Genomic DNA, 22,500 nt, shown 5'->3' on the forward strand with positions numbered 1-22,500 from the left:
GCACATATACAAATAGCAGTCAAGGGTAGGATTGCGCTGGAGACACACTTCTTTTATTACTTCCTACGTTTCGTGATTTATAATCACATCATCAAGGAATTTTTTGGGAACTGAATAAAACAATAAAAGTACTGAACGGCTAAAACTGAATTATGGTAAAATATTAACCATTAGAAATCTAGAAAGGCAGTTAAAAATTATACCAATTTTAGTACGTTTAAATACATATACACAAGGCACAAAATTACAACACGTGGTTACACAAGAACACATTAAAAAGCAAACTCACAAAACACTCTTAATAAATTATATGGAAAAAATACGTCTTGATTTTTTAGAAAAAAAATTCCTCAAAGGATGGAAAAACAAACTAAGACGGTGATATACTTAAACACAAAGCAGAAGACGTTAACCTTACAACACAAACGACAGGAACCGAACTAACAGTAAAAGAAAAAAAAAAATCTGAGGTAAAAATAGTAATTAGTTATGACAGAAACAGTGGAATAGAGGCAGTTTGAGTGTTTAATGAGGGAACCCGTAGATTAATATTTACCTCAGTGGCGTGATCGGTATGATTTTGGCGAGTTCGATTCTCGGGCATTCCATTGAGGGTTGAGAGATGTGTATTTCTGGTGATAGAAGTTCACTCTCGACGTGGTTCAGAGGTCACGTAAAGCCGTTGGTCCCATTGCTGAATAACCTCCGGTTCCATGCAACGTAAAAACACCATACAGAAAAAAAAAAAATTTATAGACTCATGTATCTGCAGTTGTTGTTGGTTCTGTGCATGTCCAGTAACTTTAAAATCATCGTAATTTATATGAGCTTGGCATTTGGTAGCAGGGTTTCTTATACAGGATAGCTCTGGATTTGACAATCGGCATCCAGTTCTATAACTCAGCCCTTATGAGAGTCGGCTCTGACCCTGAGAAGCCTCCTGGTAGATCCGATATAATTATGTTCCCAGACTACATCTGGGACAAGTATATTCATAAACAACACCAGACGACTTCAAAGGACAAAGTCGATCTTTAAACCTGAAAAGCGAGCCGATTGTTTTTGGAAATTTTGGGATGAGCTTGATGCCAACGGCTCCAAAGTACTTCTGAAAGATACTAAAGAAATCCTTTCCAAACAAAGCTTTCTATAGAATTCTTTCCAGACTACTGAACAAATCATTCAAATTCAGCCTTACAGTAAACTGTAATGTCCCTCAACTCCCTATATACGCCGTTTTCCCAGTTTTACTTGATGAAAGCTTTCCGAGTATGGAAATGAAATCATTTCTTATGTAAGTAAAATCGAGGCTGATGGTGTTGCTATTGTAAGTATGAATTGTGGAGGGTAGGTGAAGAAGCCAAATTTTAAGATGTACGGACGGATTCTTGAGGTAAGTGACTGTTCTGAATGGAAGGGATGTTTGGTCCCTGATTGCGGAAAGAAATTGTTTGCGAGTGTTTTTTATTTTTTTCTACCAAAATCAGAATAGTGGGAAAACGTTAAATGGCATGTTCCCAAAGCAAAGACAAGGGGGGGGATGATCAAATGGTTGCTAGTTTGATCCACCTGCAGAGAAGGAAAATAAACGGTGATGTTTAGAAAATATTCCCGAGGGTTTAGAAGTGAATGGCGGTTTTTACCCAGAAATGCCAATTTAATGTTAGAAGGCGTGGAGTCAAAAGACTTGAACGAACGCCCCCCAGGTATTCCTTTCTTGTTATATATTATTTCGAGGAAGACTCCCCACCCCCTGTTTGCTTTGACGTCACCCAGGTTTCTTGGTCTCCCACGTATTCCTCGACCTTTTCCAGCCAGTAATAATAATAGTTCAAGTCGCCAGCATTAATGGGAGATACGTTCTGACTTGGTGTAACACATTTTGTACTGTGTAGATGAAATATATTGCCAAGATTCTTATCGAGATATACGGTCACTATTCTTTACAAAGCTTTTGCTCACAGAACTGGAAACTTTCCATACGTTTTATCATTATAGTTCCACGAATCTTCCAGTAAATCTGGTCTGACCTGACCATCAACTGAAGTTTTGATCTTAATTTTGTTATGATCATGTACAAACGGAATTTTACAAATATCGGAGCATTCTTGCAGAGTTGTGCTTCCTTACTTCTAACCTATATCGTAAGATCAGTGGAATGTAATTGCTCAAAGACACACACTAGACTCAACACCTTGATTTACCTTAAAATTAACGGAGCAATTGTTTAAGCGTCATTATTCTCGAATTTTATGGTGGCATTCCTCCTGAGATCAGAATTAAAATATAGTAAAAAACCTACAATTCACATGCTTATATTGGTATACGTACTCGCATATGCACAAACAAACAGTCTCACATGCAAAGTAATGTGTAAGTATATGTGTGTGTGTGTGTGTGTGTGTGTGTGTGTAGAATCTACTAGTCACTTTTTACCAGATACATATGTAATTGTAATAGCCACAATGCCGTCTTAACTTCTCGAATTCCTTGCGCTTTTCTTGGATATGCTTGTCACTACAAAGCCTTGAAAAACAAGTGCAAGAAATATGAGGAAATCATGATGTTCCAGTAGCGGGAAACAAACCCGGGTTACCATAATCACGACGAGGTCACGTTGATTATGGTAACTTGGGTTCGTTTCCCGCTATCAGACACCATAATTTCTTCATATATATTTCTTGCACTTGGATCTTAAGGCTTTGTAGTGACAAGCGTAGCCAAAAATGCGCGAAGAATTCGAGAAGTTAAGAGGGCATTGTGGCTATTACAATTACACACTATATATATATATATATATATATATAATATATATATATATATATATATATACACATATATATGTGTGTGTGTGTGTGTGTGTGTGTGTGTAGAGGAAACGAGTTTAGAAAGAAAGATAAATGTGATACCACCTTCAAATTTTCTGAAGAAACATTAGGGTTGATGAACCTTTTTAAAGGAAATAATTATCAGTGGAACTTCAGTGAAATTTTTGAAATGCCCTTAATAAAAACTGAAGGGCTTTTGTGGTAATTATGCATAAGGTTGGTTGTATGATGGAGTCTGGTAGTGGTTACGACTGGCAGCTTTAGGTGCCTGAATTAGGTAATCATATCTGATATATTCTCTATGTACATTTTTCTTATGTACACTTCGTTTTCAATCTTGAAAGTAAAAGAAGTGCCGAAGGGAAGGAGGAAACTGAGACATTAAGGCTCAAGAGAGGCTGTGTGCCAAGATTCTCCCCTTGGAGAGAGCCAATGCTACAAAAGAATAAGAGGGCAGAAACTCTCTCGTTAATACAAGGGCAAAACTGGTGTCAGAAGCATTCGGTTTCATTGAATAACGTCCTCCCTTAATATTTTGACCTTTAAGTAACAATTAAGGTTATTCTTCGAGCGAAATTCACTCACATGCGCGCAGATTCAAACACTTGGGACCCTTTGGGACCCATGAGCCATACAGTAGAATATCCAAAACACACATGATGCTTGCTGACTGCAACTAACTTCATCTTTCACTGAACTGGCAAAAAAATAATAATAATAAAATAAGGGCAATTTACTATACTTAAGAAAAAAAAAGAGCAACAAGTTGCTGGCTGACTGCAACTAATTTCATCTTCCACTGAACTGGTAAAAAAAAAGAAAAAATAATAATAATGATATAATAAAGAGCAAACTACTATACTCAAGAAGAAAAGAGCAACAAGTTGCTTGTTTGGTGAGTGTGATGTAAAAATGGACAAGACGCAGAATTGTTCATGAATGAAACCTGTTGCGGTTCTCACTAAGCAGAAAAACTATGAAAACCTTTAATCATCATCATAGTTTTTATCCTAAATGAAATGGATTTACTAAGATTATAACCTTATCTGTTTTTCATGAGATGATTTTTGGAGGGTTCTGACTGAGAGTAAACCTGATAATGGAAGGTTCGAGAACTGTTCTGTTGAAAAGTTTGAATGAAAGGGAAAAAGCTTAGTATGGGATATATAGATTTGCAAATGTACTATAGGCGATAAATGTTTAAGACAATTACAACTATTTATGATGGAGACGCCTACTGTGTTAGAAAAGACACAAGGGAAAAGGATGTGATCGGTGTAGGTCACAGATGAGTGTGTTTTGTCTTCAGGATGTGTACAATTTTGATGGCTGGTGAGTGAGAAGAGGAAAGTCCGGGAAAGGACGAGACGCGTAGGCACAAGAAAGGGGAGGAGCTGGATGTGTGCATGTTGTGTGCCTGCTGATACGACGTTAGTTGCTGGTAATGCATAGAGGTTGCATGGATAAGGAAAGAGATTGAAACTATTCATAAGCATAAGTTGTAAATGAATGTTAGCACATGTAAGGTTTTAATTGTATATATGAACCAGCAAGATGATGTAATGAATATTATGGATAGGGGGAGGATACGGGAGGCATCATAGAGATTTTGGAAAAATGGACAAATGATGACAGAGAGAGGAGTGGTAAATCAAAGAATTTTATTTACCTGTCTCAGTAAAATAAAATAAATTGGCTATAGTTAAATCAGTCAGTGCTTTTTGTTAATATATTGGTAATGAAGAGTGATAAATGGAGAAAAACAATGGGGTAAGCATCACAACAACCCAGATAGGGGACCCAGATGGGGTGGCCTTCATATTCAAAAAGTGCGAGAGTGCATCACAGACAGAGGGGGGATAAGTGGCGTCTTTTTTGTTGGCTGATGAAGTTGCAGTGGTGTGGAAGCTGTCTGCTCTCGCCTTTCATTCTCTCTTCGGAAAAAAAAAAAAAAAAAAAAAAAAAAAACAAAAAAAAAAAAAAAAAAAAAAAAAAAGATGAACATGGCATTGACTTTTCTGATCCTCTCTATACCAGACATCTTTTAAGAAAAGTGGTTATTTATTAATTTATATATATATATATATATATAGTAATATATAATATTATATATATATATATATATATTATATATAAGGCAATTTCTTTCTGTAATGTCTTTGTCTGTTTGGTAGCTAGGGCTACCAAATTTTGTTTTATAAGACTCCCCCCCCCACCAGGTTTTAGTCAAAATCCGAAATTCGAGGGCCGCATCGAAGGGGGTCATAGCCCCTCTTTTTCATACCCCCTCATTTTTTACAATAACAGCAGGGAGTGGGGTGCCGCCCCCTTTGGGAATTATAGCCTAAAGGGTCAAAGATGGGCCTACTGCATTCAAAATTGGTACCATGCATTAACATAAATGATTACAAACGCATTTAACATGAACATCAGAGTTTAACTATAGGCTGGGTTTTATCAAGGGTCGTTTAAGGGGTCCTCTCGATGAAAATCAGTCCTGAGAAACCTGTTGCAACATATGTGCGCCTGCCGTTGGCCGGCGGTGCCTGACTGAGCCAGGTCATTTAGAAGTGAATGTGCGTTCGATAACACGCCCGAAGGACGGGTACAGCTACTAGGCTACTAGTATATCATATAAGTGTGAACGAAGGAAACAGGTTAATTTGAAAAAATTTTTAAATTCCGAGTTTCATATTAATACCTAAATACAAGTGAGAATCTGCTAATAAATACAGTACCATAAGAAACGATCTTAAGATGCAAAAATAAACTCATAAAGTAAAAAGAACTTTTACTTTTATGGTTTTATAGCATTTCCATTTTGTTTTTAAATTTACTGAATTTAGCAGCAGATTCCCAGATGTAATAATATATTAATCCGAAACGTCGGAATTAACAAGAATGCTTAAATTAGCCTGTTTTCTTCCTCCGCTCTTACATTCATACCTCCCATTAGCCTTCACCTGCCACCACTTTGGTCGTGTATGAGAGAGAGAGAGAGAGAGAGAGAGAGAGAGAGAGAGAGAGAGAGAGATTTATGGGGGTAGAGTTTCAAAAATATAATTTATAAACAATGATTCGTCTCAGAATTAGGTTACACAAAGACTTGAAACAGGAATAGTCTTATATATGTTATCTACATGTATGTATGTATACACAGGAATATGCCATCTTAATTCTTATTTTATCTAAATATCTTTTGCTTTTATTTTCAAACTTCTGCCCGTGTAAATTGGAAAAGATGACATCTTTCAAAATATTTAACAAGAAGAAAACAGGTTATCGGTAGCATATTTTCAGAACATACTTCATTATTTGGATGTGAAATTCATTGTAATCAGGAAACGACCAGCTGATGGAACTTTGAGCTTGTGTACATGATAACGACAGTTCTACTGTGCGTAAGGTAGCACAGCACACGATTGAGTAACAAGATCCCCTTTTGAGGAGGGGATGACCTTACCAAGCCCTTGTGAGTGAGAAGCGGAAGTGGCTGGAGAGAAGTGCGGATCACGAGAGACGTAAGACGGCAGGAAGCCATGATGTTAGAAGTACAAGACAGGCCTCCTAAGGCTTCCTCGGATTTGGTTGAATAACAACACTACAGCCATCCATTTTAAGGTCTCCCCACTACGTTCTTTTCTCTCATTTATGGTTTTGCAGGCAATTCTGTCTGATTATGTAAAGGTCACTTCAATTCTAAATGAGAAGTTACCAAAACCTATTGGAATAAGGTTAACAATCAAGGAAAACAACTTCGCTGAAAATACAAATATTGACACTTTTCCAGCTGAATGATTCTTGTACATATCCTGCATGCACTGATAGCTAATTTAAGTTTACACAAAAAGTAACTATAAACACGCAAATGATTGGATTTTTTTTCTTTTTTTGTATTTAGGAGCACAGAAGAGTTCTTGATCCTTGCTTCTCAGTTAAAGAATAAAAACAAGGAAACGTTATGTATCAAACTGATTATTTTAGTCATGTGATGGCATTCCTTGTTTAAAGCCTTTTTCGTTCTGGTATGCTTTAGCCTATATTAGCTCCATTGTATTATGTTAAGTAAGAAAAAAAGGGGGAGAACGGTGTTGAAAGACGGCCCCTCAATAAAAGTAACTTTCGATAAAGCTGCATTAATGACAGCATAATGTATGTTTGTAGTTTGTATTTTCCTTCAGGGAATTGAGTATTTGCTGTATCCTTAGTTACCGTGAAAAGCTTTTCATTTTTCTCCAGATGAAACTGTTCGGTTCGTTTTAAGAGGATATAAGAGAAAATGTTAGACTACACACTTCTCTGCTGACCTTGTATTTTCGTGGCTGCTTAAGAAATATACAAGAGGAAACATGCAGCATTACGAAAGTAATTCCCAAATGATGTGAGTGGAGATTATTTTGTTGGGAGTAGGCAGGATTGACACATAAGACTTGGAAATTAGCAGAAGAATTGCTGTGCAATATATATTACCAATAATTAGTTTTGCACGGTGTGGTGTTTTGTCTCTACTAACCCTAAAAATCTCATCTGACTTATCAGACGCTACTTCTGATACCTTTGCGTAGTTATTATGTCTGTCGTAAGGTAACTTGCATAGTGCCCTTCTTTTGGTACTTTTAGGCTGAATGTGGAGGTGATTACCTTTTAAATCAACATACTCTTTTGGGATGCTGCTTCATATATAAACAAAATTAGGGATAATGTTTCAAAAGAACAGTAGTCCATTGTTTTTTATTATATATATATATATATATATATATATATATATATATATATAATATATATATATGCACACTAGCAGCTGTTTCCGTCCTTCAGACGTGTTATCGAACGCACACTCACTTCTAAATGACCTGGACGTAGTACATCATTCCCCAACCCAACCTTCCCCAACCCAACCAATGCTACTGCTCACTAACCGGCTCAGTCAGGCACTGCCGGCCAACGGCAGGCACATACATGTTGCGACAGGTTGCGCAGCAAAGATTTTCATCGTGAGGCCCTCCTTAAACGGCCCTTGATAAATCTCAGCCTATAGTTAAACTCTGATATTAATGTTAAATGCGTTTGAATGCAATAGGCCCATCTGGCCCTTTAGGCCATATTTCCCAGAGGGGCCTGCAACCCCCCCCCCACACCCCCCACCCACAAACCCCCCCATCAAGGTCAGGGTAGGTAGGCTACGACACCCTTCTACCAGGTCGGTAAGCCGAAAGGGCGTAGGCCTCCTGCCCCTCCCCTTCTCAGGGGGTTGTTCCCCCTTATTACTACTGAGGATGCCTTATAGCTCCCATATTGTCGGGGGCCGAAAGCTTTAAAAAATGAGGGGATGGGAAGTCTCTGGTACACATTTGCTAGCCTTAGCTTTCATAGTCTGGGCCTGCATAGCGAACAAACAAGCAGACAGAACTTGACTTTTACATATATAGAAGAAATATATATATATACATATGTGTGTATATTATATCTATAGTATATTTGTATATATATAAATATTGTATGAATAATACACACACACGCACAAAGATATATATATATATATATATATATATATATATATATATATATAGACACATACATACCTACTACATACAGACATACATACATACATACATACATACATACTAAGTGATATACAGTATAATATCAAAAGAACTTACATTAAAGAAAAATATGCAGAACAAAAATACTTGAATGATTAGTGCTATAAACTTTCAAAATAAATATTCCGTACACAATACTGAGCGGGACCACTTAGCTAACAGTCTTGACTGTTTCATTTGATTATTCCTTATGCTGTCAGTGTGGTTTCTCATGATGTGACCATATTAGAACGTCTACCACAACACTGATCAGTTCATGATTGTCCTATGACAGGTGAGAGTGTGTTATTAGGGGTTACAGCGAAAATCCCTAATGACAAAACCCCTCCGAATAAAACCAAACAAGACAAAACCTCAGTAGCGTGGTTGGTATGGTCTCTGCCTGCCACCTCGGTGGCCGCGAGTTAGATTCTCTGGCATTCCATTGAGGGGTCAGAGATGCGTATTTCTGGTGATAGAAGTGCACTTCCGACGTGGTTCAGAAGACACGTAAAGCCGTTGGTCCCTTTGCTGAATAATCACTGGTTCCATGCAACGTAAAAACACCATACAAACCAAACCATGCAACGTACAAACACCATACAAACAAACAAACAAGACAAAAAGTCCACCAGAAGAAAATTTCTCTTCCTCTGGGAGGGTCATTTAACAAACAATATTCATTGGGATAAATTTACACAAGGTGTAATAAGATAAAGAAATCCACAATGTTAGCATTGACCTGCACTATATTGTCTAAGTTCTAAGCTTAGAGCATTCTTACTCTTATTCATGTGTTCAATAACTAATGTCCTACCGTCCGAGGAAACCTGGCCTCTATTGCATTGACTTAATGTGTGATGGTCATTTTAATCCCATGTGTTCATTTGGATCTTTCTCGTTGGTTTTATTAGGAGTGAGAATTTTATCATGAAATTGAAACAATCACGACGAATGTTGATATGCGAGGACATTCCTGAGAACTTCAGATATCGAAGGTTTTATTTTTAGTCTGACGTTGACTGTAGTGGGATCTGGTAGGTGGGTTTTTCTCACGGTAAGGTTGGTGTTTTTATCTTGTGGGTTTTTCTAGGAGAGTTTGCTTGTGTAGTTTTTTTTTGTGAGAGTGAAACCATTAATTGCTTGAGAGAAACCAGTGTAAACTCTCTGATAATGTCTTTTCCTTATCTCTGTATTCATAAGGCATCGTGAATATCTAATTTATATGGAAATAAATGTATCTCATGATTATATGATTACCTATTTCGAAATGTGTCCCATCATGTACTGAACGACAAAAAAATGAAATAAAGAATAAAGAAAGAAAGGCTATATCTTCCCTTGTCCTAGAAGGGTAATTCTCAATTAAGTGTTGAAGGTTTTTCCTTATCCACCTAATTATATTTTCCAGTTTCTTAGCCACGGGACATTATATTTATATATATATATATATATATATATATATATATATATATATATATATATATATATATATATACATATACTAGTAGGTCTGATGTTCATGATGAACTATAAAAGATTCCGTAAAATTCTAATTATGTGGCATTATAAAATAATATTTGGTTTTTACATGTTTAGATAAAAGCCTTACATATAAAATTATATGTTAAGCCTTCTGGTTTACATATAATTTTGTGACCGATGGTAGAAATAATGTTACAGTAAAGATTTTAGTCGCCACTGCTATCGGTAGTATAGCAATACAAGATACATACACACCACACACACACGTATATATTCATATGTACGTATGTTTGGCGTTAAAATTCCTTTAGAACGGTGGGACTTCTTTCTAATATTACATTCTGTTGTTATTATAAAGGTGGCTTCCTCCTAGGCACTGCATGATGCCATTCCAGGAGGCTTGGGAAAACTTCTCAAGTGTCGCACTTGATAAGATCGATCGTTGTCTCTCCTTACTGAAGTGATCGTTGATGGCCTCTTTGGGTTAAACTCCTCACAAGGACAATGGAGGCTTTGAGGAAGACAGATAAAAATCTTCCGCATAAAGCTGTCTGATTTCTATTGAGAGACTGATAACATCCTTCGCCCTTGCTTCCAATGAAGGACATTCTTGATCATTACTGTGAAGATGTCTTGAGCGTTTCTTACAAACAGAACAACATTCGCTAAGGGACATGGTTGTCTCACAAAGTGTTTTTAATCCAGATAAAACCCTTACGCAAAAGAATCATCCCTATTTGAGCGCACAATTAAAACTATTTATAAATGTTATATTCGATATATTCATCGTTAACCGTTTGCTGTAAAAAGAAAAAAAAAGCAGTAGTAGTGAGTGTAGTCTGATGCCTCTTGGTGTTATGGTTCCTCCTTTCTCTCTTCTTATGTGTTCATTTCGCAAGCCTAAAGATAACTGGCTTTCCACTTTTATTTAGACTGTATGTAAATAATATTGCGTAATGATCAACAGTTCTGGTTTTGGATTTCATGAAATTTTACAGATTCGTCATCATTTAAATCTTGAAGAAAAAGCTGAAGCGAAAGAATATTTTATTTTATCCTTTGAACGCATTTTTGAAAAGCATGAAGCCAGATTACTGTGTGGTTTTTTTTTTATAGTTACGATGCTTTCATTATGTTGTCGGAGAGCCCTGTCTTGTTTCTCACCGTATTTAAGTCATCAGGGTTCATCTAATTACTTACTTTTACTTCTGTAGTCATTAACTGTTTTGTCGCTCACAGTTTTTTTACATTTTTGGTTCACAAATGTTTACTAAGGTCATATTCAGTGAGTGTATAGTAACAAAAGTTCAACCACAAACGAGACTAAGAAAAAAAATTGTTTGATAATGAAATGGACATAAGTGAAATCATGCCAACCGATTTCAGTATGGTAATCTTATTAAGAGCCCAGCTTATCCTTCGAGACGTTGTGTGTATCTTATCTGGTTTCGAACGATGCTTATCTCATCAGCCATGATAATACTATGAGACTTTTACCTAGCAGAGAGTCTAAAAGGATATTTCCGTTGTAAAAACTTGCTTTTTTTTTTTTCCTCCGTTACATCGTATTTTTTGTCCGCCATGTCATCATCACCGCGGTCATCATTTTGCTTTGTGCAATTAGTTTAATATGCCACCTGCTGGACTTCGGAAAAACGAGAGAAGTGATGAGACTATTAACATCTCCTTGCGCTTGGTGGTCATCATTTGTGCCCACACGCTTTTCTGAACTTCTTGGGGGATTTAATCTTCGGTTGACCTCATCTGCAGAGATAAAAGTGACTGGTTCGTCATCCGGTGTTCAGGTCTCGTAGGCAGCAAGAGATCAGAGTTGACTTTTTCATAAAGGGGTCCCCAGGCTACATGAAAGGGGATCATGGTAAGAACTGACTTTCTTTTTCACAGCCATAAGAACCAGGAGCCAAGATTTTAAGTTAGGGATAGTACAGCTACTCTCACAGGCAGTGCAAGATGACTACACACAGCGACCAAATGTTGTTACTGCAGTGACCTCATTCCCTCGGCTTTATAAGATGTTGCTACGTTGAACTAACATGCAGTATTATTTTCTTTTATTTTTTTTACAGTATTATCCTCAGCAAGTAATTATGAATGGATACGTTTACATTTTTATTGTTTTGCTTAATCGGTATTTTAATCTGCTTTCAAGTTGCTATGATTTTCTCTCTATCACATACAAGCATTCGATTATTTGGAAGCGTGATTCATAAGTAGTGGATTTCATGACTTGTTTCGTATGAATGTTTTACGTTTATTGAAACAACTGAATGAAATCCATGTGAAAATACAGCAGGACATGTGAACTACTGTTGAATGAAATGATGGATGTGCACAGTTTGTGTCATTCAATTAAACTAATAACGATGGCCATTCTGCCTGCAGAGTGAATGTACTGCCGCATTAAATGTTTCCACGTTGTTGTAGCCACTCCTTGGCATACTGAGTATTGTTTTCGTATTGTTTTCCAGATATTGCTGACTACTGAATGCTGAAACTACATGCCCAGTTTACCTTTTTGTGTCTGAACAAACATAAAGAGCAGCTTTGTTTATTAGGTAGTATGTACTCGAAGCTCCCTGTAAAACTTTTTGCAGAATTTCACACAAACACAAAGATTCAGTTATTTCATTTGGGGTGTGAGCGGTTTCTCTTGTCGCTTGGAAGAAAATGAAGGATTCGTTTTGACAGTGAAAATCAACTGATGATATTGCTCAACTTTCGTGTATATCTGACCAATTTATAACACATCCGGGGCTTTCGATAAGATGAGCGTGAGGCTTATTTATGGGTTGTTTTGAATAACTCACCGTCCTATTTTAGTTTACAACTGCTTGTTTCCTTGCCATTAAAGATTTGCTTTAAATCCTACACGTACCATACTCATTCTTAGACAGTTTCTGTTTCTTCCGAACTTTATTCAGAAACTCGTTCTGAAACTTGCTTAATTTTATGCAAATTTATAAACAGAAACCTAAATAGTATTTGAGGGTGTGACGAACAAAATCATCCATCACAAATCTCCATTGTATCTCTTTCCAGTAATGCTTGAGTGTGTGTGTGTATATATACATATATAATAATATATAATATATATATATATATATATAATATATATATATGTATATGTGTGTGTGTGTGTGTGCGTGCGTGTCTGTATGTAGTATATATATATATATATATATATATATATATATATATATATATATATATATATATATATATATTGTTGTGGACTTGGGAATAGATAGTATTTTGTCTTAAGAGGATCACATCACAGGCCTGAATAAGTCTATTCTGCCTTTTAGACGGGGAAGTGCATCTGCTTCTACTCAGTTTAGCAGCTTCATCTAATTTCAGTGGTACATGTTAATCCATGTATCAATTATTGTTCTCGTATCTGAGGAGGCTTTCAACTCGCATGGTAACAAAGTCTTCTGTGTGATCAGTGACCAAGTTTCTTAACTCATTCTGCGATTCAGGTAAATCTATTGAGAGGCAGCTTTTCTGCTTATTCTGTAGTTATTTGGCACTGTACTCAAAAACCTCTTTTCTGTGCGCTGCCAACTCTTCCTTGGTCACCTAGTACCACTACTCATGCTTGAAATTGTTACTCAAGAGAACTCTGGTTGATCAGTTCAAGTTGTTCACTTGTGTTTTCGGGATTTTTGACCCTCTTCATAGGAGGATTTGACATCACTTGAGTAGAGAAGTACACTGAAAATATTTCATGGTGGCCGACAGTTTGGACAGCCAAAATACTCTCTGAATATTTTACCGTTCTGCTCTGTAGATTTAAGGTGTCTCAGAATTGAATAATCTGTAGATACGAGTAAGTAATGTCATAAACAAAACCAGAAAAAATGGTCCATCAACCTAAACAAAGCGTGCTTACATGTACGTGGGCCTTAAGATACGCTTTTACGAGATTCAGTATGGAGCGGTTTTGTAAAAATTTATATTAAGGCAACATTTTACACCAAAACAAACTATATGACCTGAAGAAAGGAGCCTTTGCAGATCTAAGTTCGAAGTTCATTGGATATGCCTTGGTTTTTTTATATATATATTTATGAAAAGGATGAAAAATACCTCTAATGTGCAACTATGAATTAGTATGTAAAATATTTAAAATGTTTACCCCCGCCTCTCTCTCTCTCTCTCTCTCTCTCTCTCTCTCTCTCTCTCTCTCTCTCTCTCTCTCTCTCGTGTCACAAAAGAGGTGAATTACCATATTTCATGTTTGTACTTAAATTTTTTTTATTTATTCCCACTTTAAATATACATGATTTTTTGTGCCAATTGTTTAGTAAGAAATGAGTTCAGTTTAAAGAAAATAATGTAATGACCAGTATTCTTATTTTTATTGAAGGACTTCCCTATGATCGACTGAATCGTTTACCGTTTTGAAGATTGAGAGCCAAGGCAAGGATCAAGCAATGGGGGAGGGGGTGGGGGGTGGGGGGCGAGGTGCGCTGATAAGCTCAACAGTGTAGGCCACCATCCTTATAGTGAAGTGAAGGAATATTTGATTCTGTGATGTTTCACGAAAGGTGTTGACTTCATTTGAGCCTTAGGTTATACATACAACGAGATTTGGTCAAGACACACTGGTTCATATTTGCATAAGAGTTGCCGCCGACCAAATGCTTCTGCAGAGTAATCTCTGCGTTTTTGTTTAAGAAAGAAACAGCAAAGCTTAAAGTATTCTTGTGTATGAATGAAGGAAGTGGAAGTAAGAGTTAAAAATACAAAGTCGAACGTTCTGTTACAAATTCTTATTAAAGGAAATACAGGATATTCTTTGACTTAATGTAGGAATTAGAGAGATAGAACTCTTGGGAATACGTCTTATTCTGCTTTAGATGAAAGATTACGCATATATATATATATATATATATATATATATATATATATATATATATATATATATATATATATATATATTATACACATATATATGTGTGTGTGTGTGTAAATGTAATAGCCACAATGCCCTCTTAACTTCTCAAATTATTTGCTCTTTTTTTGGTACACTTGTCACTACCAATGAATGGTAGATTCTACATATATATATATATATATATATATATTATATATATATATATATATATATATATATATATATATATATATATTCATTCATTCCCGGTTCCCACTTCCCAAATCGTCTAAATGTCCTAAATAGAAATGTCCATACATGAAAATGAGGAGTCGAAAGCCACCGAGGCCCAAAGTCTGCCGCCATGATGCTGATCCCGATGGAAAGGTTGAGTTAGAATGAGTTGATGGATTAAATAAAGGAAGCGAAGCGGATGTGGGTGGGTGGGAGGCTCAAATGATTCCCTTTAAGAAGACCCCACCAGCCATTTTCCAGATACCTTGACCTTCTGTTGGGGCCTGAAGGTGTTTTTCTTTGCCCGCTTTTTCGTTTTCCATCAAATATATGATAGTTAAAGTCGTTTATTGTTCGTTTTCTATGGAAGAGAATTGTTCAGTTTTCATATGGATGACTTATTGACTGCGTGATGGTAATGATGACTATTTCCGTTTGTTGGACGATCCCTTTCAACGGCTGAAAGAAATGACGAGACTTCGCCGTATGATAGTAGCTTTATTATGTTACATAAGGTTGAAGCACTGATTGGGTTCTGCAGTGATTGTTCTCAACGGATAGAATATGATTATTGTCGTGAGCTCCTCGTGTCTCATTGTAGGGATGTAGCAAAGTAAGCACAAAGGGTATTGACGCCCCAGTTTTTATCATTTACTGCCTGTGAATAATATTGTATTGATTTTGTTAGCCATTTTACTGTTTGTTATGCAAGAAGGTAATATGCGGTGAGATACTAAATCTATGTAAAGTTGGTAACTTCCGCTTGTAGTTTGGCAGCGCGAGGTATGAGGATGTTTTTCTCCTACCTGAGGAGAATGTAGTTTCCCGCGATTGAGACTCCCCGACGGGGTATAGCAACAGAGAGTGTTGGGGGGGGGGGGGGGGGGGGGGGGGGGGGGGGATAGGGGAGAAAGAAAGGAAGCAACAGGTGTACTGGAACAAATGTATACGCTCAGAGGCGAGTGACATTTGTCGTAATGGTAAATAGAAAGAGATAATAAAACATTTCAAAACAGAAAATTATGAAAGAACGATGACCGATAGTGGTAGGTAGCTCGAGAAAAAGTAGGTTTGTCATAACAAAAATTCATTACTAGTTTACCGAAATTAATGAATTAATCAATTGTGAAAACAAAAAGTTTTTGAAGCAGTTTTTCATATATTTAGGAAATATATACTATCACATCCTCTCGGACGACCATATACGTTTATGAGTAGCTATTGATGTCTATATAAGAATCTATCGTGGTAGGGGAAGAGATGCAGGAAATCAGGCAATGCGTCCCTTCTCATGAACCCCGAAGGGTTCGTTCTTTGTAGATAGAAGCTAGAGTCTTCTTCAAATAGATACTCATTTTTCCTTGTGCTTTCTCCACTGACGCTTGACATCAAATATCCTCGACTCTCAAGCAGTTAAAATGTTCACGTTTGGTTGAAGTTAATACATTTCTTGTAACATTTTTTGTTCTGTGCAGTTGCCTTTCAAAGACCCAGGACAAAATGGGATTTGGGAACTGCGTTGATCTCAAATTTCTATGATATTTTTACCTGCACTTTGAAATAGCGAAGTGTGCTCCTTGTTCTTCACTAGAGAGAGGAACCAACGTCTCGGTTGGTTAGACTTTGTGATATGAGCTTCCAGTAAAATAAGAACAAGGAAATACCCACATATATTCGGTTTTAAGAGTCGACATGGGATTAAGTGGTATGGGTTTCAATGTGAGATATAATAACCATCTTCACATTATCGTAGATTGTATGATAAGTTATTTATAAAAAGAAAGTCTACTTCATAAAGTGTCAGACTAAACTGTGCTGTAACCAAAGTTAACTCTGAAACGGTCTTAGACTATCCCAATGTCCACTTTTGCATAGGCAGATGACCTTGTATGCGGAATGTAACCATGTCGTCAAGTGTACTTTGGACATAAGAATGTCTAGTTTGAAATTTTGCTCAAGTACATTTGGTAAAAGTTATGCAAAGTGTTGCTCTTTCGCTTAATGCAGAGCATTTCTCTGCTTTTTTTGCAGGCATTCACGAAATCTGCGGTTGAGGTATACATACTGAAATGTCAAACTGTGGGCATAACCGACTGTACTCTGTTTTTTTTTTTCCATCTGTCCATCCGCCTGTGGTGTTGGCGCATGGTAACACTGCGTCGTGGGCTTTAGATAATATCAAATTTCCCATATTAAATGTGTAATTCGCACACAAAAAATTATTAAAACACTTCTCAGTTGCAAATGTACACCCAGATATCCTTTTATTTACCTAAAACTTACACATAGCGTAACTATTTAAAGCCCGGGACGCAGTGTTACCTAGCGCGACCACCACATGCGGATGGACAGATGGAAAAAACAGAGTATAGTTGCTTTGATGAAAATGTTGGCGGTCACATGAGTTGAAAGCATTTGTGTGTTGATTGAACTGGAATTATACTTCACTAAATCGTTAAACGTAGCGCAGAAACATCCATAATAGTATATTGAATGAGAGTAGGATGTATTAAACCTTTTGTTCTTACGACTGTTGCAGTTGCGGAGTTGGTGGTGCTGGGATGAATGCCATCGAGACTGCATCGTTAAGTGGCTCCGAACCTGGGGAAGACTTCAAAGAGCAGTTGAGGCATCACGCGACTGCTTCTTTCCCCAGAGTCCCGTCCTATTCTAGAACAGGTGAGTGAGCTTGATATCCGCCTCTTGGAGAAATTGCTAATCCTTCCGGATCCCTGGTCAATTCATAACGTCCTCGAAATCACCACCTTGGAGGAATGATTCACCACACAGTTTTCATGAGATGGATGACACCAATCCTGCATCTCGAAACTTTGATCACATCCAAAATATTTAGCAGGTCACTGAGTCCAAGAGCTTCATTTTCTGTCAAGTCTAATTCCGAGAATTTAAGAAGAGTTTTTCTTCCATTGACGGTTGAACTTTTCATTTTTTTATTTAAAAAATCAAAAGAAAAGAATAGCCATATTCTCAGCATTATGTAGCCAAGATTACTATAGGGAAACCTCGTGTGGTGCCCAGAAATGCTAAACTTTGTTTATATATAAGTTACTACATCAAGTCATCTCACAGGAATTTTAGGGTAGGATATTTATGACTTATTTATTAGAATGAAAATGTAAAAACAAACAATGTGCATGTTAAACGTAAAGAAAAATTATTTCTAATAAAATATAACGCATTTATTTTCTTTTTCGTAAGTGAAACAAGGTTCTATTTGACCGTAGATTCCAGCACGCGCCTCAAGTAAGCCATTTACTTTTTCGTGGCTTGTTAGGTCACATTTTCATTTTGATGTTAATGCATGATCATTTTATGCCAGGTGAAGTGATGCTGCGCCATTTCTGTCATTTGTTCTCCATCACGATGACAACAGTGTGATTGTATCTTACTGAATTATCTTCCTTTATTATACTTGGATAATATATCTTCATTTAGGTACTATATAATGTCAGAATTTACCAACGAGGCATATAACTGAAAATGCTGTTAAAATTTGCTGGTCCTTTTCATGTGAGAAGTACATACATACATTTTTGCCGTAATTTGAAAGCTTGAAGCTTGGTACTGTATTTTCATTCATTATGCAAGCATTTATTTTTTATTTTATTGTTAATGAAAATAATTTTAGAACTCGAGAAAAGTCAAATATCACGGATCAGTTATGACAGCGAAAGATATATATATATATATATATATATATATATATATATATATATATATATATACGTATATATATATATATATATATATATATTATATATATATAATATATGTAATATATATATATGTAGATATATATATATATATATATATATATATATATATATATGAGTCTGATTACATCACCGTGATTCATATATACGCATTAAGCTACAAATGTCCTTTAATATCTAATTCGCTCTTCCTCAGAATTAATATATATTTTTCGTATATCTTAACTGAAGGGAATTTTTAGTTGATATAATTTCGTCGGCTCCCGGGCGCGAACCTAGGAACCCAGAAATCAGGACATATACTGAAGCGCCTGTAGCTACTCAGCTATCACGAGAGGACATATTAAAAGTACATTTGTAGCCTAATGCATATATATATATATATATATATATATATATATATATATATATATTTATTTATTATTTATATATATATATAATTGATCCGTGAACTCTTTTCCTGCCGAGAGCGACCAGATTTACTGAAAAGCAATACTATATATATGCTTAATATGCAGTATGCAGTAAATGTGCCACGCTGTCGAACATCACAGTTCCAGAGGTCTTTTATCCCTCACACCGTTGGACTGCGGAACAGTCTCCCTTACAGGGATTTTGCGCAACTGACTGTAACCTCTGTAGTTCAAGCGAAGGATCACCGCTAAGAAAAGACTCGTGAAAAGGAGTAAAACGTTTATATGTGTCTCATGTAGAAGAACAGCAAGGAAAATATTTCTTAAAAATGAAGAGGTGCATATAAAACATTGTATTATATAATTCGTGATCAAGTTTAAATATATATATATATATATATATATATATATATATATATATATATATAATATATATATATATATATATATATATATATATATATCTGTAAGGATTGACACTGAAAGAATCATACAACATCGAATTGATTGTACAGTATATTTTGAAAATAAAAAAGCCAACCAAACTCTCTTGAATGAAAGATGGGCACCATGTTACAAGGTGCGGAAAAGCATACTATAGCCCGCTGATTGTGTAGTGTGAACTAGCTGCGAGGGATGAGTGCTTTGAAAGTGACCACTTGTGTCAAAACGTTGGGTTTGTAATGAAAACCTATTTAGTTCTGAAGACGCTTTATTTGTTAAAAAAGGGAAAAATAAAGATGCTAAAAGAACATTGATGGAGGGAGTGAATGAAAATTCACCAAGAAAAGATACACTAAAAGACCCAACACTTGTCTGTGACCTGGGTGTTTGTGTAAGATGGGACATGGTATAACAAAAATACCTAATATAAAAAAAAGACTCAGTGACAGTATGGATCACCGAGAAGAAAAGACACATGAAAAGGAGTAAAACGCTTATATGTGTCTCTTGTAGAAGAACATCAGAGAAAATATTCCTTAAAAATGAAGAGGTGCATTGTATAAGATATTTTGGAGAGATTTTCAAGAGTATCATTCATAGGTCATAAAATTTGCAAACCTTGCTAACTAGGAAGAAGAAAACGTATGAAGAGGGAAGGAAGACATATCAAATCAGTTTGGCATAACTTTAGTCACTGCCCTAAACTGTGAAGGATATAAAACAGTCAGCCCTTGACGTCACATACATTTACAATAAGTTTCAGAGTAACAGGTTAGAGACCTATCCTCATTTTGTGTAAGAAAAACACTGTGAAACTTTCTCTATTTAGAGGAGCCAGAATTAGTACCTAAATCAGAACAAAATAGCTTGGTTAGAATATGACATGAGTACGTGTAAGATTAGAAAAGATGTGGCAGGAATGTTTTATATTGCCTTTTGTACCCAATTATTGAAGAAGCAATGGGGAATTGCTCTAAGCTCTTATAGCAAAATATGAGCTACAATTAGAGGATGTTTATGTGTCGATAACATTAACATTGCCCTGTATGGAAACTAACTGAAGAAGTCATGGTATGCAATACAAATTGCGAAAATGTAAGTTCTTGCAATACTGATAGGTGGAAGGGGTATTAATAAAATTCTTGTGAGTAGATAAAGTAGAAGTGGGGAGAAAAATTGAGCAACTGGTAACTGATGTGTAACAACAGGGGATGTGAATAATGTATGCAATGATAAAGAGGAAATGATATTTGCAACAAGGGCTCCGGAGAAAGTCTTGATAAATTTATGGGCCAGGTTAAGTGTTGCTTGAAGGAGCACGTGAAAAAGGCTTTTGGTCAGGAAGAGCGAGGTTCATGGATGCCAAGTATTAATATTCTTAAGTGAATGATACTGCAGTTTGATGTCAATTTTTTGAAACATTCAGGTTTATTTTTCCATTACGAAACCATATAACCAACTGTTCACTGGCAAGGTATTTCTACTGTCTTCACAGTTTTTAAACAACAGATTTTTTGTTTAACTTATATTTTAGTTTCTGGAGATTATCTGTTTTCCATGAGGATACGCATGTTAATATTTAATTAAAAGATATAATTCTTCACCTGATGGCGTTTTGTTCCCAAGTCAAAAATACTCATTTTTTATTCAATTTCTGTATTGAAATATGAATCTCATTTACAGGAGTGTTGTCTGCATCTTCATCAACAGCTTCAATGCCTATGTGCCGTATTTGTCACCATCCACAAGGTGATGGACTGGATACCCTTATTTCACCCTGCAGATGTGCAGGTACAATGCAGTTCATCCACCAGGGCTGCCTTAATGTAAGTATGATTTTCATTTAATGTTGTAGGGTTTAACTTGATTCTGTAGATATTCATTCGCATGATTCCACTAATGATAGCTGGGAAGCCCTTGAAGTCATTCAAAGCCACACTCCACAGATTCTTTCAGAAAGCATTCACTATTTCTGGTTTTCGTTCATCCATTGCCCCCAGATAAATGGTATTTCATCTGCAATGGTGAATGCTTGCTAGTAGTCTATGATACTGACACTGAGGTCAGTATCGATAGGTGAGTGGATCATGTTGCTGCAAAGTGTAGGCAGCCTTAACATAGTAAGTGATGCCTCGGTCAAAAGGCTGGAGAAGCGCAGTTGTGTTGAGAGGCAGAAACCATAACCTGCACATGTGGGTGTTCAACAGTAATGGATTGAGAATAGCCAGGAACATTATCTGTTATCCATAGAACTCTGGAAAGTCTTCCTTCTCTAATTAGCTTTTTACTTTGGGTATGAAGCATTCAGAGACTGCTGCGAAAGAAATCATTGCAATGATCCATGCTATGATAATGTGTTACCAGTTAAGAGGACGAAACCTCTTGGTTTTGTCTTCAGAGTGCAGTTTTTTTTTACAAGGTAAACGATGCCAGGCTGGATTGCCACTTAGCACCAGTCACTCATTCCTTCCAGGCTTTAGCCTGGCACCCATTTTGCACGTATAGTCCTGAAAACCAGCCTGGGATTGCAGCCTCCTTTGATTACTTTATTTTCTTTTTTAAGCTCTGCAGGAAATGTTTATCAGCCTTTTTTTTTGGCAGATGCAGTTTCTTTGGTAATTTTAATGTTTTCAGGTTAGATTAATGCTTAAATATCTGTAACTACAATTTTTTTTTTACAATTTCAGCCTTATTACTTACTAACTGTTCATGTAAGGATAAGACCTTCTGCCATAAAATATTTCATCATTAGGCACACTTTTTTTGCCATGTCCTCTATTCACATACACTTTGTGCATTTTCAGGTTTTACTAAAACTATCCCACACTTTAACATCACGGTTGCACTCATGGATTAAGTAACAAGTCTTTCAGAAATGCT

At 36.3% G+C, this 22,500-nt stretch overlaps 1 protein-coding gene across 1 annotated transcript in view; it reads left to right on the forward strand.

The window, feature by feature from the left end:
• The window catches only part of LOC135207257 (E3 ubiquitin-protein ligase MARCHF11-like), a 218,966-nt gene that overhangs the window by 169,437 nt on the left and 27,029 nt on the right, over positions 1–22,500 (forward strand). Inside the window, exons 4-5 of the mRNA XM_064238911.1 lie at positions 17,569–17,708; positions 21,304–21,446. Coding sequence (XP_064094981.1) covers positions 17,569–17,708; positions 21,304–21,446 — 283 coding nt within the window. The remainder of the gene's footprint in view (positions 1–17,568; positions 17,709–21,303; positions 21,447–22,500) is intronic.

Source organism: Macrobrachium nipponense, chromosome 32 (assembly GCF_015104395.2).
Source record: "Macrobrachium nipponense isolate FS-2020 chromosome 32, ASM1510439v2, whole genome shotgun sequence".
NCBI classification, from domain to species: Eukaryota; Metazoa; Arthropoda; class Malacostraca; order Decapoda; family Palaemonidae; genus Macrobrachium; species Macrobrachium nipponense.